Source organism: Eucyclogobius newberryi, unplaced genomic scaffold, assembly GCF_026437365.1.
Source record: "Eucyclogobius newberryi isolate DKJ021-1_F unplaced genomic scaffold, fEucNew1.0.hap1 SCAF_1, whole genome shotgun sequence".
In the NCBI taxonomy this organism is placed as follows: Eukaryota; Metazoa; Chordata; class Actinopteri; order Gobiiformes; family Gobiidae; genus Eucyclogobius; species Eucyclogobius newberryi.
Window position 1 is genome coordinate 36,987,158 of NW_027315723.1, and position 25,723 is coordinate 37,012,880.

Sequence of the window (25,723 nt, forward strand, 5' to 3'; positions counted from 1 at the left end):
TGCAAGAATTCAACACATGCTTGGAGTCCAACAAAGAATTTAATCATTTTTAAACAGTCCTTTGACAAGGTATTACACATGTAATAGCTCGGAGCCATTGATAAACTGAAGCATTTTTTGAGTGACTGACATGTTTCATCAATCTGCTCTGAAACATCCTGACCAAGCAAGAACACAGCTTCTTCTCTGATTTGCTCCCTGTACAAGTAATGATTGTGTAGGTGTATGGGACAGTAGCAGTGGTGGTTCGGGGCTGGGGGGGGGGGGGCAGTCCTCCGCACACACCTGTCCCCCTGTGAAACACTAGCCTGCACATACATTGGGCAGGTAACACAGGAGGCCAACTGCAGTCTGTAAACTGACACTGGACACTGGTAAAAGGACACTGAATGCCACAGATCTCGTTGCTGATTCCGACCCCACCCCTGGCGCACAACTTTGTTTACCAGCACTCAGACATTTCCTGGCCTCACTTTGGTCACGTCCACTCGCCAGGAAGACAGCGCTACATGAATGCGGATGTGTACACGCTACTTGCTAAGAACTTAAAAATACTCTTGCTTATAACGTATTATAATCTACCAAATTAATGTATGTACAGTTTCAAATGAAAAACTGTTTATGTACTACCACTTTTGATAACAGAGCCACAGGAAACAAGGGGGGGGGGAAGAAGAGGTTTTTATGACAATAGTTATGGATTGAAAGTTTTCTAATAATTAGAAATTGGCCTACTAGGTGCCAAGACCCACTCTATGCCATGTAAATAACACAATTTAACTGCTAAATCCATAAAAGGCTAAAAAGTTTGAGAATGGTGACTTTGGCAATTGGTCATGGCTATTTGCAGACTTAACTTTGTATGGTGTACTCTGTGGTGCTGGACTGTGGTATTCAGATGATGAATAATACATGGGTTTGAAGGCTCACCTATCTGGCAGGTCTTTCCTTCCCACTGTGGGGGGCACACACACTCAAAGCCATCCTCCAGATCGATACAAGTCCCCCCCTGTGCACACGGGCTTGACGCACACTCGTCCAAATCTACAACAGATAGTGACAAGAGGAGTCATAAGCTAGTGGTGCTGTACAGTAATAACAATTGCTAGACATGTGTATGACAAATGTGTACTAGTAGAAGGTCATACTGTTAGCACAGGTGGGGCCACTCCAGCCTGGAGGACAGTGACACTCGAAGCCGGTGAGCACCTCATGGCATGTGCCTCCGTTAGCGCAGGGATCTGAGACACAGGCATGCTCCACTGAAACAACACAAGACAACAAATGAAACACTGTACTTTAGAGACCCTTTCAGGTGTGATGGAGGGTCTTGTACCGATCTGACAGGTCTTCCCAGAGTATCCTTGAGGACAGGCACAGTGGTACTCGTCTGGCTCCGTATTCATGCAGGTGCCTCCGTTCACACAGGGCTGATGGCGGCCGCAGTAGTTCAGATCTATAAACAGTGAGGAAATGTATTAACATTCAGAATGGAGCCCGCAGAGCAATAGTCTAACTCTGCCTTGAGACTCGGCTGATTGGCTGTGAGCTGCTTGCGTTGGGAGTTACTAGGAAGCTCGAGGCGCTCAGTAGAGCACCAGCTGTCAGTTCTGACAGGAACCGCTAAGCGTTTTCACAAGCACTCTGTTACAGAGCCGAGGAAGGCATACAATATTTACAGCACAGATTTCTGCTTTTAATCAGAGGGGTATTGTACTAATAGAAATGGGCATTTTGGCCACTGCAGTGTTGGTGTTTCCAATACACTTCTCAAGTTTTTCATTGTGAAAATGCCTCCACTATGGCCCATCTGATCCTGGCTCTTACTCTAAAGGCCAGATCACCATAACGCTGCTAAATAAATGAGCAGGGATCCGTCTCCAGCCGGGATCTTCAGTCTCATCCCCTGAAGAGCCCTCATGACGAGGCAGCACGGGCGGATCAGATGTCCCCACCTCTGCTCAGATAGCACAGCAGTAAAAGTATCCCCAGCTCTCCAGTGTGCAGGAAGCAGCTAACATCTTACTACACTCATTACATCAAGACTAACAACCTGAGTGAGGAATATGAGGGCGGGCTGGGCGCACGGTGTCCTCAGTTACCAACATGGCGACCTTCTCAGTTTTAACTATGCTTTCTAACTTGTATAACAAATATATTTACACACTAAGTGTACAAAATCAAATATGGCATTGTTAAATGATTCACTGTTTGTAAGAGCACAAAGTCATAAGTAGTCCATACCTTTGTCACAGAGCAGGCCTCCCCAGTTTCTCTCACAGTTGCACTGCCAGGGCTGGCTGCAGGTGCCGTGGACACATCCAGGGTGAAGCATGCACTCATCACAAAATTGCCCCTGCCAGCCATAGTTACACCTGAGAAACAGAGGCAAACAGAGGCCTAAATCATTCCACTCTTAATCACTTTAGTGCGTCTCTCCAGCTTCTCTCTGTACCATTGTGATCAAAGCCCCATGGAATTACTTTTATGTTGTTTTTCTTTCCTGATACAATTTGTTCCTGCAAACAACAAAGTATAACATTTTACCCGTGTAAGCACATATTTTTATTTCAATTTCTTGCCTTTTGAGGAATGTCTGTAACAACAAGTCTGGTAAAACAAACTGCTTGCAGATATATTGTTTGTATTTTGAGCACCGTGGGAAGCGGGGGGCTGTGTGGACAAACAGTGGAAACACACCTAATATTGTCCCGGCTCAAACCGTCCCAAGGCCTTCAGCCGCCTAATCTTAGTGGAGGGTGACATTCCAGGGCAGGAGGGTTAAGAATACTTCCAGCAGCTCCCATGTTCCCCGGGAGTGTAGCGTGGGTCTGGGGGGGTATGTGTGTGTATACAGTGTATCGGCCGTCTCATGGTGCGAGGCTATTCCAAGGCTAAGGTGTCGTCGAGCCAGCTGTCTTGTCAATTGACTGCTATTTTGAGTGGGAGCCCTCTCTCCTGCAGACGGCACCGCAGCTACCTTCTCAGACTCTGCAGCAAACTAGCACAGTATCAGGAGTGTGTGCACTCTGGAGTTTTCTATGACCACGACCGTTCTGATACTGACACTACAACTGCCGTTTTGGTTGTTAAAGCCTCAATGAACAAGAGCTTCTCTTCTCGAATGTATTCACGTCCGACTATGGTTATGCAATTGATAGTGGATGGCGCACGCAGAGGCACACAAATACAACTGCTACAGATACTACTGTTGCTATGGCTACTATACTTTTACTACTGCAATTAGGGCAGCACGATTAAACAAATAAAATCAAAATCAAATTGTGATTAGATTTAATATTAATTTAAAAGTAGGATTGTGTTCAGCGTGCACATTGAAAAATTATTCCAGGAATGTTGACATTTGAGAGAAGACTGAAATCTGAACACGTTTGAACAGGTCTAAACTATTGCTACAACAGGATTATTCAATGCAAATGCAGGATATTTGGCATTCCATTATCTAAATATTTGTGCAATTTCATAATTGCGTCAACTCAAATTCTTCTACTATTTCTGTTCTAATATATATTGTTTCCAGTATTGACCTTATTCTGCCCCGCCCACTTTTGCCTCTTTTTTGCCACGGATCGGCAGTTACTTTGTAATGGCACTTCCGGTCCAGCAGGAATCCGTTCTTTTAAATTGAAAATGAGGAAAAAGTCTTGCAGCTAAAAGATGCTATAAAGTAGATTCATTTATGTAAAATGTCAAATACTCATGTGACCAACAAGTCAACAATGCACCGACTCACTGGGCGGCCTGAAAACAGCTTTAAAGTCCGTGTAGGACGTATTTTCTCTGGAGGTCAGCAGTCCTATGTTAATCAATATAACCGGAAGGAGGATTTCATGGAATGGTAGCGCACAGACGGACTTGGGTTATCAAAGTTTAGAATTGTTTGTGTGTGTATATATGTATATATACCTAATGTTATTAGGTATGTATATACCTAATAACATTTGAAAGCCGTAAAGCAACTCAATGAAGTTCAACCAATTCAGTCAAGATCTTTGCTGCCCTTAGGACATGAAAAGCATCACTTTGATGAGTAAGCAGAATAAAATGACTCTGTATTAAACCACAAAGAGCGTAGGCGTACATTTTCTTCTGCGATGTGTCAAAGGTTTAAAACGCCCAAAAAGTAATCTAAGGGACGCAGCTCAAAACTTGGAAGAAATGAGTCCGAACAGGTCTAATGTGTGCTAATAAAAATCCCAAATGCGTCAGGATGACAACAGGCACGTAGCGCTGCTTTGTGTTTCTCTAAGACCCATAAAACTGTGAGGGATTTTAACCAGTGAAAGGCGATGGCAATGATTGAATGCCGCTTGGTTAAATTCATGCCACTGCAGGACTGCTCTTTCCTGCTGTTCCTCCATTTACACAGTCACACTGTCTTTGACAGAACCCTGACAATTGGAACAATATCCAGCTACACAAGTCAAGCTATATACAAACAGAAATGCAAACTACAGCATGCTGCCATTACACATTACTACATGATAGTACTGCTAATACTACAAGTACAATCAGGAATACTACCAACCAAAATATCAACTACTGTACCCCTTACAACAAAAACACATTAGTACATATTACTGTTAGTACTCATATCAGTAGTAGTTGTCAACCATGGAAGAAAACACTGAATAATACAATATTCAATTGTATTCTGTTAATACTTCTTGTAATGCTATTATCACAATCAGACAGCAAACTACAACGCACTCTACATGGTGCATGACTAGTACTAGTACTATTGTCAATACTATTTGGACATCATGGATGGATTAGAGAGCAAACTGCAGTCGAAGTCTAATTTGAGTCAAGCCCAAGAGTTTGTGCCTGTATCATTCATCTCATTGGCTGAATTCACTCACTGCATAGCCCTGCACACTATAGTGCACTCAACAGAATGATCTGAACACTCGACTCACTACTTTCTTCTCGTCACGGCTCACGTGTTTCACCAGTCTGGGTGAAGGAAAAAAAGGTCCACTTAAACTCCAGTAAAAAGTGATAAATATTTATCACAATCCAACTGTAGTTACATTCGTAACTACTGTTTTAGTTAACATGGATCTTATGATAACAAGAGGGCAGCATGCGATTAATCATGAATTGACACAGATTAAGCACACGGTCTGATTTGACCAAACATGCTATAGATCAGGCCGCTCACCTGAGGAGGAAGGAACAGGAGCAGAACTGATGTCACACAATTAAATTTACACATAAAATCCATGCAGGTTTTGTTTTTGTCGCATTTGAAGTGATTAATCTGATCAAATTTGACAGCACTGGTTAAAAAACAAAACTGACTGATAAGTTTTTGCCTGAGATGAGAAACTATTGACCATTTAACAGCTAAAGCTAAGGCAAACAGCTTGAGTTGACAACTTTACACTGCAAATGTTTATTTAAGAGTGCTTTTATTCATAATGATGTTAAAGCGCTTATCTGCTTTCATTCTTACGTGTCCTGCTGAAGACATGTTACTGTCCACTGTTGTTTTTCTGGATTTTGCAATGCATCGTGGTCAACACTGGCTGGTCTAGTGATCAGACACTTTTAAATATTTATTGTGTACTACTTTTTCACCTGCTGGAGATTGGGACAGTGCTACAAAATGGTGTGACCACTATTTACTGCCCTATGAAGGGACTATTGTGGCCATTCTGACTGTGCCACGATGTTTGTCCACTGACTACAACTTACACAAAACTAAAATGTGAAGCATCTTCCTCAAACTGCTCATTTGAGGGTTATTCTTTGGCTTGAATTCCTTCTTACATCTAAATATGGAAATACAGTTTATGGTTTCCATCCGGCAGGTGCCAACGGGATGTTCCATATCCGCAAAAGTGAATCCAACGTCACTTCATCAGATACTGGTCATTTCCACATTTGGGGGGGTTATGTACATAACGCACTTCCTCCTTGGCCCTTCGAGCAGCACTGCAATGCGGATGAAGAGAGGATATGACCATTCTCTGCACGTTTGCTTTCTTCTTATGGTGGTCAAAATCACATGCGATCTACTGCCTTTTATTTGACACAGTGGCAGAGTTGTTTCAAAGACAATTTCGGGTGTCTGAAAATATAAGAAGACAAGCATGCTGATGCTCTTCTCTTCTCAACCAAAGCGGGGAAAGCCACAAGGGAGGCAAGACATTGACAAGTAGCACAGGGTCTGGGGAAGTGAAGGGGGGTCTACCCATGTAATAATGTATCAACTGTATTTCAATTCAATAAAAAACACACAATAATGTTTTAAATGATAGTCAAAAATGCAACAAAAACCTTTAAAAATCCAATAATAAATATGCAAAAATGAGAAGATTACAATAAATTACACTGTAGCCTTTCAAACAAACAAACAAACAAACTGCACAATGTGACTTAACTTTACACCCAAGCAACAAGAAATGCAGTCAACACCAAGATAAAAGATGCATTGAGAACAAAATGTGTGACATCTATGCTAAAACAGGTGTGTTGCTGACTTACTTGCATTCCCCTGGGACGGCGCAGCTGCCGTGTAACAGGTTACATCCCTGTTTGCAGATCGCTGAAAGAGAGAGAAAGAAAAGACTATTTTAAAAGGTGAGATTCAAATCCGTCTGTGAGACACACATCTTCTCCCTCATGATGTAAGTGCATTCTTTTAGAGCGAGGCAGTTCAACATATTGCAGCAATATAAAACTGAAGACATATGAAGAAGATCCTGGTTTAGATCTGGTGGAGTTCTGGTTTTATTCCAGGTGAAGTCTTGGTTTAGACCGGCTTTTAGTAAAACCTGAATAATTCTAGTGTTTTCATAGTGTTAATATTGTTGTCACATTTATGGCTTACAATATTGATTCAACCCATTTCATATTTTACTTGATTTTGTCCGAAATGAAAAACTACTCATTTACAAAACTTGTAACACAGACACAAAACGTATTAAGATAAGATAAGATAAGATATTCCTTTATTGTCCCACATGGGGAAATTTCACACAGACACAAAACGTATTAGATATTGAATTTGTTTTTTGCCCATTTCAGTGGATTCGAGGAGCACCTGTAGTCCTTTAGAAATGGACAATTCCTTAATACTGTTGTTTTAAATGAGAATCAGTTCTCAATTGATCTACCTGGATAAATGAATGTGCATTGAGTTTCATGTAAAAGTGATAATGCATAAATATATGTGCTGTATTTGTTTACGCCTGGAGGAAAAACGACTAGTTTCTAACGAGGCGGCCTATGACTGTGCGGAGGGTGATCCAGGGACAACTTTATAGCCTGCATGTACAACCCCACCAGCCCCCCTCTTAAAAACAAGCGTAGTCCTCTTCCCCGCCCCTCCTCTTTTCACCTATGTCCTCTAAGGTCAGCCGGCTGATTTATGGCAGCCCCTCCACTCTGAGCGCTCCTCCCACCAGCTTCTCCGTTACCCTACGACGTTTGTACATTAGCGAGCGACACGCACTGCATTTCAACAGCCTCGTACATGTACACAGCGACCTCGGGCAGCGACATGTGGCAGAACAATCAAACGGGCGCTGGATAAATATTGATGTTGGAGGTTGGGCGATGACAGAAATGAATGTCTTGATAAGGGAATATTGATATTCCCAATAAGATACAGAAATCATATTCCGCTTCGGTTGGGGTTCAAGTGTTTGGAAAATTATGCAATGAGATTCCTTTTTCATTTTTCATCACATCTTTTTTATCATGTAAACAGTATATTACCCACTTTGACATACACTTAAATATTACATGCCTTTTTTATCTAAAAATGTGTCTTTAATATAGAAATACAAAATGGTGATAAACAAAATGTCTCACCTCAGCCCAGAGGAGCGCAGCACAAACAGCAGATCAAAACTATTCCACCTTGTTTAAAGCCTACAGGCTAAAAAAATATTGATACTCTGTATCGATACGGAGTCCATGACAATATATCGCCGTTTTGATTTTGAACACAACCCTAATAAATACTGTAGTAATTGATTAAGAAAATTATATTAAATACAAATTTACCAACTTAAAAGGCGGTATGGACGATTTTTTTCAGCAAATTTTTTATCATATTTCCTCGTGGCGTGGATAAATCATTAGTCCTGCCACGTATCAATCATAAAACGCACCTACCGCTCACCTGCAGCCACGTCAGGTTCGTCCCCACGTTTCCGCGTGCCTAAGCGCATGGATCTATCATAATATAGTTCCCTCAGTGTACGGGGCAAAATGAAGACGGACAAAGACAGTTCGAGCTGACGCAGAAGTGGACAGAAATCTACGGGAGACGAGAGATGTGATGCGCTCCGTTGTGCTAATAAACAAACGCACGTGTGTGTTGTATCAGTCCGCACGGGGGAGTGCGCATGCGCACTTCCGACTGAGTTCTCAAATCGCCGAAAAATCGTCCATACCGCCTTTAAGAAATGATCACATGCCATCTGTGTCGTTTCTTGTTTGTCTGTCCTTTTTAAAAGCAGGACAATAAACACTGTTACATACAGTAATAGTTAACCAAACAGTCTAACCATAAACCCAAATCTCCTGCTACTTTTGTCTCGTCTTTGGTCTGTGTCATTGATGTACGAGTCGTCTCCCAGCAGGACACTGTATCAGGACCACCCCATGGACAGTGACTGAGTGCCCCCCCCATCTCCATTTGTGCCTCACCTGTCTTACAGTTGGGGCCCATCCATCCGTCCAGACACACTTGCGCCCCCGATGGCTCGCACCGGTAGTGTCCGAAGTAGTCGTCCCGGGGCACACAGAGCTTGTTGCACTTGTTGCCGTAATAGTTGTCGTCGCAGCGGACTCTGATGCGGTAGACGATGCGCGCCGTGGTGCCGTCGATGGTGATGGTCTGCCAGCTGTCCCCGGGGTTGATCATCCCGGTGTGAGTTCCCCGTTCAATGAGGAGCTCCTCGTCATCTGGAACACAAGCAAAAATATCAGTATGCACAATTTCCATAAGACTAGATGTAAAATTGGGTCCACAAGAACGAGAGGAGATTTTGACATTATTTATAATTAATTAATGATACGGTTCAGTTCAAGAGGTCTTATTATATATTTTTGAAGTAATTGTAACACTGCTTTTTTGTGACGAAGCAACGTTTAACCCTTTTTTGTTCAAGGCAACTGTAAAAACCTTTTTCAAAAATAAAATCATTGATGTAAAAATTGCAACTTTTTCTAATTAAAAAAATGAAATATTGTAAAAAAATAAAATAATAATAAGTATTTAGAAAACAAAATGCCTCCACACTTCACATAAAGCCTTTGTCAAAAAGTCCTGGGAGTTGCTCCCATTAGCCTTTACATACCAGGCCTAACATTAAACATTTTTTCTTTCTGAGGCTCACGGCTGAAGAAAGAAAGCCATCTTTATCACAGTGGGATCGACACGGACAAACAATTGTGTGGAAATAGGGGGTCTGTGATTTCCTCTGCTTCATAGCTTTGGGCTGCAGTGCACCACAGTCACACACGCACACACGCACACACGTGTACACACACCTTCCTCTGCTGGGGACTGACACAATGTCAGACTGAATTAAGCAACAATAACAGAAATAAACCCCGGCAGTTGCCAGATAGAGAACAATGGGCTCCGGGCCCGAGCCGAGCCGGTTACTTGGGTGTCTAAACAGTGAGCAGGGCGCCCAGGCCTCCACTTCCTGCTCGATAAACACAAGGAAAACAGCCGGCTGCCTTTCCTGAGCACAGGGCGGGGGACGGACGTGACGATGAGGTTGAGGAATCTGACCAACCAGCCCCATCATGAGCTGGCATAGGACAAGACACGAGGCGGTGCTGACTCAGGGCAAAAGAGCAGGTGAGCCGAGTTCATGTTAACCACCTTTGCTTAAATGCATTGTTTGGTTGCAACAGCTAAAAAGGAAGAACCCAGACCAAGACCTTTTATCAAGCACTTTTATATCTCAATTCTTTGGAAAATGACCAAGTTTTGTCGTTGTGTTCTTGGGAAGGTGTGAAGTGTAGGGATGTAATGAAGTGTAGGGATGTAACGATATTAGAAATATCACGATATTGCGATACAATATCGTCGTTGTCTGCTCTCGGTATTAAACAGCAGGAATTTGTATCAGAAATACTAGTTTTGAGTTTGCTTCAGGGGAAAATGATGACTACATATGTATCCCATGATTCTGTGCTCCGCGTCACCTTCAGAGCTGCTTTTTGAGTCACACGCTACACACTTTCCACATTCGTGTCAACAACAACAGCCGCGGCATGTGGAGGGCACGTTGTTTGCAAAGAAAATCGAATGGATTAGAGCGGAAAGCCGCGCAGAGACTGGGCAAAACCCGCTGCCCTGAAGGCCCTGATTTGGTTTGGTTTTGCCAAGATGACAAGCACAAAAGGAGGAAAGGAGACGACAGACAGCATGGTACTCATGGATCTAATACATACTCTGGAAAGATGACACACAAGTTTCAGGAATTCATCGGAACTAAAGTCCAGTCCGGGATTGTAAAATTCGATAGCTCCACTTCTTCAACAGAGCTGCAGCATACACAGGGATCTGTATGTCCATGTGTTTTCTAATGTTGAAAAAAACCTTAATATAAATTTTACGGAGCCGTTTTTAATGGGCCTCCAAATTTTCAATGATTAAAAAGGTGTTTGTAGCACCCCTTAGTCCTTAGTCAAAGTGCTTTACAGAACAAGAACATGTTAAAACTATCGCCCTTCGAGGCAACTGCCTTTAGTTATCTGCTTCCGAAGAGTGCACACGCTTTTTTGCTCGCTCCGCTTGCTATCGCTGCTTTCCTTATTTATTTTGCTTTTTAATCAGTTTTTGTCTTCCAAACATTTTTGCTTTAGACTTTTTCAAGTAAACCAAGGATTTTAAGAACATTTTTCCAGTTTTAACGACATATCTGACGCCAGCGACATGTCCGGGAGAAGAAGGGAGAACTGTGAACGCTGTCGGAAATATCAACAAGAAATTAATGAGCTGAAAACACGGATATTTGTTTTGGAATCTGAAAAAGTTCTTCACGATACCATTCCTGTGTCAACCGACGGTAAGAAGAGCACACTTTTTACAAGAAAAACTGCTACTTTCAACCTAAACTGCAGTGACTCTGTGTCGTTTCCAAAACTGTCTAAAAACCAGAAAGACCAGGCTGTTTCTTGGAACAAACTTGGAGCAAAGCCTAAACGATACAAAGATAACGTAAAGTCACCTAAAATACAGCTCACCAACAGATTTTTACCACTTTCAGAGATGGAATTAAATGAAAAAAGGAAAGATGACGTGGCCAAAATACAGCGAGGAGGATCGTGCCAGGAGCCAAGGTCACGCAGATTGTTTTGGTTGGGGACGGCGCGATAAGTCACGTGACGCATGAAAAGATAAACACACATTCTTTTCCAAGCGCCACTGTTTCTGAGATAACGTCACTCCTTCCAAATATTATGGCTAAGCATGGAGGAGCTAAACAGCTGATTGTGCACGTGGGTGCAGTGGACATGCGGCGGGAACAGACTGAAGTTTTGAAAAAAGACTTCTTGAAGTTATTCGACGTGCTTGATAAAATGAAAATCAAAACATTCATAAGTGGACCTCTTCCAAACATCGACAGGAGGATAAACAAGTTTAGCCGGCTTCTTCAGCTGAACACATGGCTGTCCAAAGAGTGTTCACCGAGAGGACTACACTACATTGAGAACTTCTATCTATTCTGGAAACGAGAGGACCTGTTTAAGAGAAATGGCCCCCACCTATGCAGAGGTGGAGTGAGGGTGCTGACAGAGAACCTGCTCCACGCTCTGAGGCATTGGACTGGGCCTGGACAGGGTCCTGAGCAGATAGTTAGAGAAGAGAGGAATGAGAGAAGAATTCCTGCTCCATCAGCCAGAGACCGAGCCAATGTTTCAACATCAAAAGCACCACAACCTCAGCCTCCACCAAAGGATTCATCAGCAGCTGCTCCACCACCACCAGCAAAGGATTCAGCTCCAGCTGCTCCGCATTCACCTCCACCGCCTCCAGCAAAGGAACAATCTTCAAAGGCCTTGGACCCATCTGTGACAAGCCCAAACACATCCCTGTCATCGCCCCTGCCTTCACACCAGCCCTGGGTTCCCCCTGCAACATCTACTCCCACTAAAGATTCATCATTCTCCTTCTCATCTCCACTCTCACCCATGGGCCTTCCCAGCCATTTTGAAAGTCTGATCAAATCAGGCATTAAGATGGCTCCACTCACGCCCAATATAGCAAGGGCTATGTCAATACTTATCAACTCTTCCCTGCACAAGCCGACTACACCAACAAAAGCCCCACCACCCATCCCCCCTCGCCTCTCACCTGGTCCCAAACTCTCCTTGGCTACAAAAGCCCCACCACCCATCCAACCTCGCCTTTCACCTGGTATCTCCCATAGCTAGGATGCACTGGGTCTCAGCGTTGCCGGGACTTATTGTCACATTAAAAATCAAACCAACCCGGGGCCCTATGTAAAAAGAGCCCCCCCTAGTGCTATTTCTGTAGTCACATCATCACACAGATGGAAAAACAAAATGCGAGTCAGGCCCAATCTGAGAAATGTGATTCATATTCCCTGTGAAAAGATAAAGCCCAGTCTCACTGAAACTAGTCTGAAACTTGCTGTGCTAAATGTCAGATCCTTATGTAACAAATCTCTCTTAATTAATAATTTTATTTCTTCTTATAATCTTGATTTTATGTTTTTAACTGAAACATGGCTTGACAAAAACACAGGAAATGTAGTTCTGATAGAATCTGCTCCACCCAACTTTAGGTTTGAATCTGAAACACGAGAAAACAGAAAAGGGGGTGGAGTCTGTGCTGTCTTTAGAGATGAAATAATTACCCGCAGGTTGTCTTTTGGGGTGTTTTCATCATTTGAGTATGTATCCTTTAAAATGGAGCTAAAACGGTCTCCATCCATTCTCTTCATTGTTTTATACAAGCCTCCCCAGCACTGCCAAGGTTTTATTGATGATTTTACTGAGATGCTTTCAGTCATATGCACAGACTTTGATGGTTTGGTCATTACAGGTGATTTCAATGTGCATGTTGATAATATTTGTGACAGAAACGCTAAAGAGCTTGATGCTGTCCTTGAAACCTTCAGTCTTACTCAGCATGTGAGAGGCCCCACCCACAGCAAAGGACACACTCTAGATCTCATAATTACAAAGGGGGTAAATATTTCAAATGTTAATGTGATCGATGTTGCTCTGTCTGATCATTTCTGTGTCTTCTTTGACCTGTCTGTTTCTCCCAAACCTCCGGTTGGTCCTGCAGTTGTTCAGAGGAGACACATAAGTGATGGCACAGGTGCACTGTTTATGGAAATGATAAACTTTGAAAATGTCTCATGTTCTAATGTAAATGATTTGTTGAACTCTGTTACATCTAGTGTTTTGAATGTTCTGGACACCATCGCCCCTATAAAGGCTAAAATGGTAAAAAATAAGCAGAAGGCGCCGTGGAGAAATGATGATTCGGTCAGGGCACAGAAAAGGGAGTGCCGCAGGGCCGAACGGAAATGGCGCAAGTCAAAGCTCCAGGTTCAAAAAGAGATTTACAAAGAAAAGCTGAACATGTACAACCTAATCTTATGTAGAACTAGGGAAAGATATTTTTCTGAAATAATTGGAAGCTGCAGTAACAACTCGCGTGTCCTGTTTGCCACAGTAAACAGATTAACAAACCCTCCAGCTCAGCTGCCGTTAGAACTCATTTCCACATCCAAGTGTAAAGAGTTTGCATTATTCTTTAATGACAAAGTTCAGGGCATTAAAAATGCTATAAATCCCACAATGCAAAAAATTACCCTAAAACCACCAAGACACTTAGAGCTAACTCACTTTGCACCAGTAACTGATAAAACTGTCCATGAGATCATCACCAGTCTGAGTTCATCTACATGCTGCCTTGATGTGTTACCCACCAGATTTCTAAAGTCTGTGCTGAACAGTTTGTTAGCACCACTCACTCACATAGTTAACATGTCGCTTCAATCTGGAACATTCCCAATGTCTTTGAAAACTGCGGTCATAAAGCCTCTCCTAAAGAAGAGCAGTCTTGATGCCGCAGTACTGAGTCATTACCGGCCCATCTCTAATCTGCCATTTTGGGGCAAAGTCCTTGAAAAGGTTGTTTACCAACAGCTCACAGATTTCCTCTTAATAAACAGCTCATTTGATGTTTTTCAGTCAGGTTTTAGACCTCATCACAGCACTGAGACTGCTCTTGTCAAGGTGACAAATGACATCCGCCTGAACACTGACATGGGCAAAGCCTCAGTCTTAATTCTGTTAGATCTGAGTGCTGCTTTTGACACTGTCGATCATGGGATCCTCTTACAGAGACTAGAGGACTGGGTGGGCATCACTGGCACTGCCCTAAACTGGTTAAGGTCCTATCTGGAAGACAGGAAGTACTTTGTTGAAATTGGTAGCTGTGTCTCAGACCACATGACCCTGACCTGTGGAGTGCCCCAAGGGTCAGTCCTGGGTCCTCTTCTGTTCAACCTCTACATGCTGCCGTTAGGTCAGTTGATACGCAGTGAAAATGTGTCCTATCACAATTATGCAGACGACACTCAAATCTATGTTTCACTATCGGCAGGTGACTATGGACCAGTAGATTCACTCTGTCACTGCATCCAACAGATCAGTGTGTGGATGCAAAACAACTTTCTCCAGCTGAACTCAGACAAGACTGAAATAATCGTTTTTGGCCCACAGAAACAAAGAGAAAGTGTTAGCGGTCACCTCCAGAGTCTCGCTCTAAAACCTACAAACCAAATTAGAAATCTGGGGGTAATAATGGACTCAGACTTGAACTTTAATAGCCACGTCAAATCAATAACATCAGCAGCTTTTTACCATCTAAAAAACATTGCCAAAATCAAAAATATAGTGTCAAAACCAGATTTAGAGAGACTTATCCATGCGTTTGTCTCCAGTAGATTAGACTACTGTAACGGCCTGCTCACTGGCCTCTCCAAACGAGCTGTAAAACAGCTGCAGTACATCCAGAACGCTGCTGCTCGGGTCCTGACTAGAACCAGGAAGTATGATCACATTAGTCCTGTTCTCAGGTCTCTGCACTGGCTCCCTGTGGCTCAGAGAATAGACTTTAAAGCAGGTCTGCTTGTGTACAAGTCTCTCCATGGCCTAGCACCAAAGTATATCTTGGATATGTTAGTGCCATATGAACCATCTCGGACTCTGAGGACCTCAGGGACCGGCCTCCTGCTGGTGCCCAGAGTCAGGACAAAACATGGGGAATCTGCGTTTCAGTTTTATGCAGCTAAAATCTGGAACAGTCTTCCTGAAGATGTGAGACAGGCTTCTACTCTGACAATGTTCAAATCTAAGCTAAAAACAGTTTTGTTTAGCTGCGCATATGACTGAAAGGATTTTTTCTTTGCACTCTTCTCTTTTGTTTGTGATTTTATTAGTTTAGAAAATCAGTTGGATTGATAATTTTTAATTTAGTTAATTTTATTGTATTTCTGTTTCTGTAATTTCTTTGTGATTTGAATGCATTTTTCCTGCTGTGAAGCACTTTGAATTGCCTTGTGTATGAAATGTGCTCTACAAATAAACTTGCCTTGCCTTGCCTTGCCTGTTGTGATTTTGGGCGTTACAAAAATAAATTGAATTAAAGATAAGATAATATAAGATAAGATAACCTTTTTTTGTCCCACAATGGGGAAATTCCAGGGCTGCATACATCTGCACTTTAATATTTTCCATATTATCCCAAGTAAAACCTCAGAATCTTGGGCCCTTTGATAATATCGCGAGCCTTCTCACAGTATCGCGATGAAAATCTTATTGTGATATTTGCATATCATTACATCCCCAGAGAAATGTCTTGTGCGTGAATGGTTGGTGGTGGTCGGAGGGTAGCCTCGCTTAGTGTGAATGAGTGAATCAATAATAACTAGAGTGTTGCTATTTGAGAGGTTTCGACGAGTGTAAGGCATTTTTTAAATTAATGATTTGCACCAAAGACTTGTCACAGCATGTTAAAAGGCAAAGGTAGCATTTCTACAATTCTCTTAACCTCCCTTCAATATTGCAATAATCATCGCACTGTGAAATTAATATTGTGGTAACATTGTACCGTGAAGGTTTGCAAATAATCACAAACCTCATAATCAATACAGTTATTATTGTGACATGCATGTTAAAGTTGTTTGTATGTTTGAAAGCCTCATTTGTTATACCAAGTGTTTTTTCTGTTCTGTTCCTTGGCTGTAGTGGGCACAAATCCACATTTTAACTGTACATAAATATGGAGATGCCACTTCCCACACACTGCTCTCCAACTAAACATCCTGCAATTGCATAATTTGGGAGCAATTTACTGTACAGTCCCTTACGATGACTTCAAATTAAGACCATCAGCACTAAAGCATTCATTTCTGGGCATGTTGAGTCAATTGAACGCTATGAAAAATAATTACAAGAAACTATTTAAAAAAAAATCAAGCTTACAGAGTCAAACTATGAGTTCTGAAGTACAACATGTTACAAACAAGCACTGAACCACAGACATTTCCCATTACAACTTGAACTAAGAGAGTAATGAAAGGAGCATTTGTTTTAGACGTTTTTTAAGAGGTGAATGGGTGAAATCAGCTGATGTTCGACCACAAGAGCAATGCTCATATCAAAGCCGTGTTATGTTACAATGGTAAGATGGGGACTAGCAGCAGATTAATGTTAATGGTATTTTAAGGGCAATTTTGGTAGTGAACGTAAAAAAGCAAATCAAAAAGGACATACAGGGCTTATAGGTATAAAACCTGTAAACCCTGTAAAGTGATTCTTGAAAGTTTAATAGTTCTAATTTCATAAGAAAAAATTCAAATTCAATCACAATCACAAATGAGATATTTCTAAATTGTCCCCATTATTTTTATTGACTTTTATTTAACTAGGAAAGTCCCACTGATATTTATAATCTCTTTTTCAGGGGAGCCTATTTTACATGTTTTAGAGGTAGGGGAAACCAGAGCAACCGGAAGAAACTTACTCAGACTTGGGGGAGGATAGAACCCAGGACCTTCTTACTGTGCTGTGAGGCAATAGCGCTAACCCTACTGTCCACCAACTATCAATTATTTACTATGAAAATCTGCAATGAGGAGGATTGGAATGAATATGTTGTTAGATAATCAATATACCTTTTCAACTAGCTTCTTTGGTATATCCTTTAATGTAATCCTTTCATCAGCGTTTCTATACAGAAAAAAGGATATCCTTGGGAGAGTGAAAAGAATCTCATTTATGCCGTTTGGCTCTCTGTACTTGATGTTCAACAAGTGACAGGAAGCGATTAAGCAGTCCAAACATCAAAAGTAATGACTGAAAATGTAAAAAATGAATGGTGTACACATGCAGAAACAATCTAATCACAGAGCCCTGGTGTCCAGACCCATTTCTCCTCCATTGTCCTTTGGGCTTTGAAGTGACAGACAAAACAGGATGCCAAGACTTCATATAGTCTCAAGTGCTATGCAAATGTTAGGGGTGAAATATCCCGGTAAGTCAAAAATATCGGTCTAGTTTTTCATTAATATAATATGGGCTGGAGCCTTTTTGGTCAGGTGTTTTCGTCTGTTCCTCCGACCACTGTGTGGCGTTTTGTGCCCTTATAAAAAGGTATACAGTCTTTTGTCCATTGTTAGTGTGTACTGAAGATCTGTGAACGTTTGTGGATTGCTAAAGGCCGATAAATTCATGGAACACAGTATTTTCTCTTTTGTGGAAAACCCTTCCGAGACACCATGCACACTGTAACCATAGCGAACTTTGCACAGGGAAAGGTTTGGTCGTCTACTGGGTATAAATAAAGACACCAGAGCCAAGACATTTGATCTGTACAAACAATTAACTATAGTAAACATGGCAGAGACAATATCAATCCATTTATAAAAAGCATCCTAAAAAAAGCAAACTTTCAACAAATCAAAGCTGATCTGACACATTTAGTCATTCAAGATCTGCCTGGGCCCCTTTCCTTCCAGACTGTGCTACTGGTCCGAAGTTTGAGAGTCCATGCAGCGGACATTACTCAGGCAAAACAGGATACAGCTGGTCCATGCCAAAATAACTGTAGACCCAAGACGAGGGTTTGATTTGAGACAACTTGAGAGGTTCATGATAACAGGTAAAGGCGAGTATAGCCAAGTAAAGTACTCAAGTACTCTTCAAGATGAAGTAATTACAAAAACTTTTTTTTTTCTATGTCAAAAAACCTGCACAAACGAAGCAAAAAGTCACAGTAGTATTTTCACGTCATAATATTACTTAAGCAAAACAACAATTAAGACTCAACATGTACATTACAATGGACTAAACTACCTCAGAATGCAAAAACACACCATTCAACAAATAAAAAAAATAAGGAACCGTAACATCAGCTACAAAACAACCCCAAAAAAACCTCGCTGCATTTGGCCAGTTAACTGTATATGCATAGACAATTTCCTGTTACGCCTAGAAATAGTTTAATGAATGAAGATGGACTATATTTAGGAAGTGAACTTACTGTTGCGTGTGCTGTTGTCCCAGTCCCAGGCTTCTACAATCAATGAAAAGGTCCGCTGGAAACAAAGAAGAAACAAAGCAATATTTAGAATAATGTAGTGATAACATAATTCAAATCCTTGCAAGTAATAATGATTATTTCAAGAAACATGTAGCAACTAAAAACATAGGTTTGGCTTGTTTCCAAATACACAGGAGCTTTGGTATTTCCAAAAAGATTTACAAACAATAGTGGGGAAATATTGGTGGAAAAAACTGTATGGATTTGAAAGAAATAAATATGGGAAAAACTTTCTAAATTCCTATAAAGTAAAAGGTACACTTTATTAATCCCTCAAGAGGGAAATCAGTTCAAATCAGTTCTTCTTGTATTTGACCCATCCTTCAACCAGTGCCACTGGGGCGTACTGTCCGGAGCAGTGAGTTGCTGCAGTGCAGGACCTATCACCAGATCTCGAGCTAGTCTTGGTCAGAACCTTCACTGGGGGATTTAACCATTGTGCATGTTTTGGGTTGGAACCGAAGTGCCCGGAGGGAACCCACCCAGACGCAGGGAGAAACATGCAAACTCTGCACAAAAAGGCCCAGGTGTCAAACCTGGAACCTTTCTGCTGTGAGGTGCAAGTGCCAAAATTAAGTTGAATTCATTAAGTTGTAGTAGTGTTCACTGTTATGTGCAATAATACAAGCAATCAGTCAATCATTAAACAAATTGTGTTTGTTTCTTATTTAATGAACAAGAAATAAAAGTTCCTAGTGTTTAGGGAGGCAACAACAGTGAAAGTATTAAATCAGTAGCATCATGTAATATCTCAAGAACTAAAAATAGTATACTACTCCCACGCGTTTATTATTTTGCTTTATAGGGTTAACGTTCCACCAAATATTTCTATCTCTTTGTACTTTCCCTCATTCAAGTGAGCACACAAGCACTATGATCACACACATTGATGAAGCAAAAAAAAAAAAAATGTCTTGCTACTACAGAGTCTCATAGGCAGCATGGTCCCATTACTCAGGGACGTGCTTGAGTTACAATGAAACCCAAAGACTGCAGGCAGATAAGGTAAAGTACAAGTGTGGGAAGATGCCAAAGAGGAGCTGGAGATGGAGCGGATCGACCAACTTTCCTTACAAAATTCTAAGTGGAATTCGGTAAGATGCAACGTCTACGCCAGGAAACCCTTCAAGCTAATAAAAAGCTAGCAGGTAGTTGTGTAGGTAGGCAAATTAATTGCAAAATAAATTCCAAGTGTCTTTTCAAAGTTTATTAAAAGTTACATAGTTTACATCAAAATTCACTCCTTAGTCCATTATAAAATAGAATAATTAGTCACCTAATAAAAATTGAGTCGACTGGGACAAAATAAAAAAAAATCCGATAAATGGATTAAGCAATTAAAGAAGACCTAAAGACCAAATAACATCAATGAAACCATGTAAGATAACAACTAGATGTTCATCCACCCAAATGAATACGCTGGAAAGGTGCACTAACAGCGAAAGACTAAATAATCAAAACAGAGAGTTTGGCAAATAGGCAAAGGTCATATGTTACACACATATACTCAAATCTTACAATGCAGCCACATATAAGAGCTCTAATATGACACCATGAGGTCAATGTTGATGTTCATCCATTTGGGACAATTGTGCAGAGACCACAGCTCCAGAGAAGATGCTCCTGAGGAGATGATCCAAAATCATTAAAGGATGGGTCAAATACAGACAACAAATTTTCCTATGGGGACAATAAAGTGCACCTTAAGGCTAAGCCTTAGGTACAAGGTTTCAGGACAAGGAGACTTAAGCAGTGGGAGATGCACTGGGCCTGGCTTTGTCTTTAATTTATTATATAAATGTGCAGGTAGGTAAAAAGGTAGGTAAAAGTAAAATCATCCCTAAAATGTGCAGCAAATGGAACGAAATGATAATATTTTATTCTAACTTTCTTAATAATAATAAATAGCTATTAAATGCTATGGGTAGCCACTGTTTAGTAGACTAAACATTTTCCATTTTTAATGAACACTTGAGCCAATTTGTCAATGAACCAAACATAAATAACTATAATAAATAAATAAATAAATAATCAATTTAAATTATTGCACTTTTTACTGCACATCAGACATTGGTCTGATGTTCACCATATGCTACATCATATACATTAACCAACAGTCATAATATCATTAGCCTCACATATTAGACCAAAAAAACCCACAAGCCACTAATTGACTGTTCTGCTTGAGTGAGCCCGGTTTGAGTAAACATGACACATGGAAACTAACCAAGCTAACCAGCATCACCGCAGTAATCTAGTTGCTGCTGCGGGGCACACTGCTAGGCAACCAGCTGACCTAAATAGCACCCATTACGTCACCACCAGTCACAGTTGTAGTAGCCACTGCCCCTGACCTCTACTGTAAAGTCACAGATAGGCCTCCAGCTCCGGGGCAGAGGGGGGTCAGGACGGAGGCGGGCCAAAAAACTGAAAAGTGGGTCTGAATGAGAGTTTGCGCAATGAGGGAGGAGAGAGAGGAGACAGTTGTAGCTCGTGGTGGTGTTGTTGATCTGGGGGACCAATATGCTTGATGGGCGGTGGGATTAAGGAGCTTGTCTGGCGCTGGGAGGGAGGGGAGGGGACTGTTATTGTGGAGCGCATGGGAGAAGAGGGTAAGGGATGGACCAAGGATAGGCTTTTCTCACAGTTTGGGTACGAGAAGCTAATTATTAAGACTCTGGATGCTGTAACGAGGTGTTGGGGAGTCGACTGCTCAAAGGGGAACGGGTCTTGAGGAGCAGGGGGGTTTCCATGTTCCCGCGACCGGAAGTCATAGTAACCAGTCCGCCACAGACGCACAACAGATGCGGCCTCAAAGATGGATTATTTGACATGAACGTGGATCATCCCACGACACGTAGCTCGGCTTCTGACCTTTCCAGCCCCCTCCCTCCCCAGTCTGAGCATGTGGGTGGGTGGGTGTGTATGCCAGTGCGTAAAGGGAAACTATGAGTGGCAATGAATTTATTAGTGACAAGGATAATAACTTGCTTGTAAGGCCGCTCCAGCTCAATGCAGACAAACACCTACACGTGACCCATTGAGAAAACCCAAACAGGTGGCTGTGGACTGACCTACAACTTTTGGGTTAGCCACATGTTGTAAACATTTAGGTAAATAGACTTCTGGGTAAAGCCATGGACTAGACTGGTTTCCCACAGACCATTGCAGGCTGTGATTAGCTGGATTAAGTGGCAGCTGCCCAAATGGTTGAACAAGATAGATGGATGGGCGGGGGGGGATAAAGGGGTGGATGTGGGGGAGGGGGAGGGAAGAGGAGGGAAGGGGTAGGCTCCTGAACAAAGAGCCTTGTCCCAACACCGTAACACAACACAATCCCAATCAAAACCATTGTGCGTGAAGAGACACAGTCAGCACAGGCACAATTAGTGTCAGCATGTGTGCGAGCCACTCTGCTCTGGCTTTGGCCTGGAGTTCAAAGAAGCTGCCACGTTTGGGAAAACTGGACACTCTCCCTGCTCCAGATCTGTGTATGAGACTAAATGTAATCACCTGCTCCCCTTCGCCGCTCTAAACAGCCATCTTTGTGGCCTCAGATCAGTATTTCATGCTGTCAAAGAAGCCTGTGTCAGTCAGATGTCCCAAACCCTGCCCCTAATGGATTAGAGGATTTACTTTGAGAAATCCGACATTTTCAACTCAAGAAGGGGGGCATGCGCAAATCAACAAGATATCGCACATCCGTTGTAAATCAGCAAATTTACACCTGCTCAAACTGATGCTGTCATTTAAACCAGTGTGTAGACGTATCAAACAAAGTAAGGTTCTTTGTCTTGTTATAGATAGGTACAGCTCTTTTTATATCTTTCAGATGGGGCATGGGTAGAGCCACAGGTGAAGGTTCCCACGCTAAAAGTGGACTGGGTGAGAAGAAGGTGGCCGTTTAAATGAAGCCCGGGGAGCAGGCAGAGGTGGCAGTGGGAAGGGGAAGCCAGGGGCAGGCTGGGGTCACTAAGCCTGGGATCTGCACGCTCCGCTTTAAAAAGAGGGGTCAGAGCTCTGCATGTGGCTGCTGCGTGTGTTTGCATTCGAAGAATACTAAGAATGTGAGAGCCCGACTTGCTGTGTAATCCCATGCCAAAAATCCTAGTCAGCCAACAATGCCCGATCAATGGAAGGGGAAGATCTGAGGTTGATTGACTTAGCAGCAGCCTGGCCAAATCCAACTAGCCCCCCAAAGTAGAACTCTTCTAACAATGAGCTGCCGTAATGACTTCGCTGCATTACCACTCTTTAACCTTGGGTCTATTTTGGGTTCTCATGGCATTGAAGGGTCATCCGAATGTCCACCTTGCCCGCTCCCAGCTCCCCGGGGAGGTGCACACTGACATCTCCAGATTTATTGCCTTGTGATGGGACATGAGGTCATCACGATTCATCCCGCGGCCTGTAATCGCCACATGTAATCTTCATTAATCTGAGATGTCAATCCCAGCTTTTGATTTTTACAAGGGTTGGTCTACAGTGCGCAGCAATGCCACTGACTGGAGTGGACGGAACCCATGCCAGAAGTTTCTTTGCATTGCAATCAACTGCTAGACCAATCTATAATATGTCTGCATGACAGAGGAACGCATTATCATCAGCTCTGTGCAGGTGTGTTGTAGGTCTGTCGCAATGACAACATTTTGAGTGCGATACATTCCTACAGAAAATCCTGAATCATGTTAATTCCAGTAGACCCTTTTAAAAATGTTAAAAAGTACGCTTTACATAAATAGCAGAATAAAACACATACTTTGGTTTGTATCAGAGTTGTAGATGTTTATTCAAACCTCGACATCTAAAACCTTATTGCGTCGCAAAATAACAATACCACTAGTGCACAGTAACCTACAATAAATATTGAGGCCTGAAAAGAGAATCTCTCATTTATTGTACGACAACTCGTTGATGTAGTAATTATCGTTGACAGGCCTAGTGTGCCGACTTGTTTTGGATGGCTTTCAGATGCAACTTTCTACTTATCATCGTCAGAAGGTTTATGAGGCCGATTTAAATGATCATGATGAAGCACTTGTCGACTTTTACTGCTGTTCCATATGCCCGACATTGTATGTGCACTCCAAAGCGAACATTGTAAATACGTTTATGGCATTATATTTTATATATGGCATTGTACAAAAAAAAAGCATTATTAGGTCTTTTATGTTATCATTTTAAAGTCTGTAATAGTAATTCTAAAACTGAGAAATATGATCCCTATTCTGCGCTCATTCATCCAAAAATGCAGACTCATACCACTTTTTCATTTTGTAGTTAACGGTTTCCATTTCAAATAGAGGTAGATCATAGAAAACAAATCCACCTTCTAAAGTTTACCTAGGCTAATCTCCCCTAAGGCAGGGTTCAAAGACTTCTAGTGGTAAAATCCCATTTGGACGATTTTGTACAAATGCATTATGATAGATGGATTGTTTTTTTTTTGCATTTCATCCTCTCAAGTACAAAAACACAGCCAAAACGAGCACGCTATGACAGATCTTGTCGTTTTTAACATGCCCAGGCCGTGTACTGAGCAGAGTTTCAACAATCTTATCACCACAGCTGTATTGCCCCAAACACAACAGAAAGTCTCCTTGAAATGTCCTCGGTGCAAGCCTTTCCATTGCGGCAGCTTGGGACTTGAAGCAGTGTGGCAGTTATAAAAACTAAACCAATTATCCCAGAAGTGCCATTGTGTCGTCGTTCACGGGAGATTTTGCCAAGTGTTGAGTAGGAGGTGAAAAGACAGGGGACGCCCTCGAACATTTCTGTCATTGTTTGATTCTAAATTCATCTATTTTTCAATTCAACTCAATTTATTTTTGTAATGCTCAAAATCACAACAGCGGTTGTCTAGAGGGGCGAAAGTGAAAAACAGATTAAACAATGTTCATGGGGACTTGGCAAAGTCCCAGCATCCCTTGTCCTTCATCAAATGTCCCAAGCTCCCCTGTCCTTGGAAAAAGTAGAAACCTGGAGGAGTTCCACAGTGAAGGAGAGATCCGACTCCCTCAGATGGACAGGTGGACGTGAGAGACTGTGGAGCTGGACCCTATTTGAGCAAATCATGTTAAAAAAACTGCCATTTGTAATATGAGGCAAAACAAAATGTATACAATTTGGTGATATAACGTTAGAACGTAGAGCGTTAATTATGGTGGCCAAGTTTTAATTAATTCATGTTCTCAGATGAAGTAAACATATTCAAATAAAATACAGACGGAAATGATTTGACTTTTGCTTTGAATTTACAAAAACACATTCACATTATGCGCTTTATAATCCAATCAGAAAACAGAATGAGAGACTTACTTTAAGTTGCCAGATCCTACAGCATGCAATTAACCCAAAAAGGCTCTATACAGGTATAAATTAGTAGTTGTGCTACAAGCTGGTACAATGAACCTCTCCTGCTAAGGTTAAGGTATATCATTGGTAATATTATTGTGCACTGTCCCAGTATCATTAAACTAAACTAATTTAAATGGCATCCCTGGTTCAGTCGTGGTTGTGAAGTTTTAAGAGCACGTTACAGCTTTTACCGATAACATACATGACAACAAGTAACGCATCCAAAATCAAATTTTAATCATTATAAAAGGGTCTATTGGCAGGGTCTATTGAAGAGGTGATGAGTCAATGACAGGCCTTGCTTGTGTCATCTTTGCTTGCCAGGAGTCGCGTGCCAGGAGAGGAGATGCCTTTCTTCAGGACGAGGGCATTTGGCTCCTCTGCTGTGGGCCGGCTGTGCACTCACTCCCTCACACACAGACACGGACCATTGAGCACGCCACTGCTACTATGCCAACAGGGTCATTAGCCATGCACTCCCAATATAACAAACCCCTCCCCTGCTGCTGCTAATTAACCAGCGCCATGCCCCACTATGCAACATGTCAAGCACCCAGCAGAAGGCACGTTTTTACACAAAATTAGTTTGGATCTAAATGAAGGAGGAGTTTTGGAGCGGCTTGTTAACGTTCAGGCAAAATGTCAATATGGTGTAGAGAATTTGAACTAACTCAACTATAGTTGCGGAAAATATTCCCCTTTGGCTTTGAAATG

The 25,723-nt window shown here is 41.9% G+C and overlaps 1 protein-coding gene across 2 annotated transcripts in view; it reads right to left on the reverse strand.

Annotated features, from left to right (window-relative positions):
* jag2b (jagged canonical Notch ligand 2b) overlaps positions 1-25,723 on the reverse strand; it is a 51,139-nt gene that overhangs the window by 13,787 nt on the left and 11,629 nt on the right. For both annotated transcript variants that reach the window (XM_072445217.1, XM_072445210.1), the window contains exons 3-9: positions 18,593-18,647; positions 8,689-8,946; positions 6,514-6,574; positions 2,245-2,375; positions 1,337-1,456; positions 1,149-1,262; positions 931-1,044 (exon numbers count right to left, since the gene is read on the reverse strand). In XM_072445217.1, the coding sequence (XP_072301318.1) occupies positions 931-1,044; positions 1,149-1,262; positions 1,337-1,456; positions 2,245-2,375; positions 6,514-6,574; positions 8,689-8,946; positions 18,593-18,647 (853 nt within the window). The remainder of the gene's footprint in view (positions 1-930; positions 1,045-1,148; positions 1,263-1,336; positions 1,457-2,244; positions 2,376-6,513; positions 6,575-8,688; positions 8,947-18,592; positions 18,648-25,723) is intronic.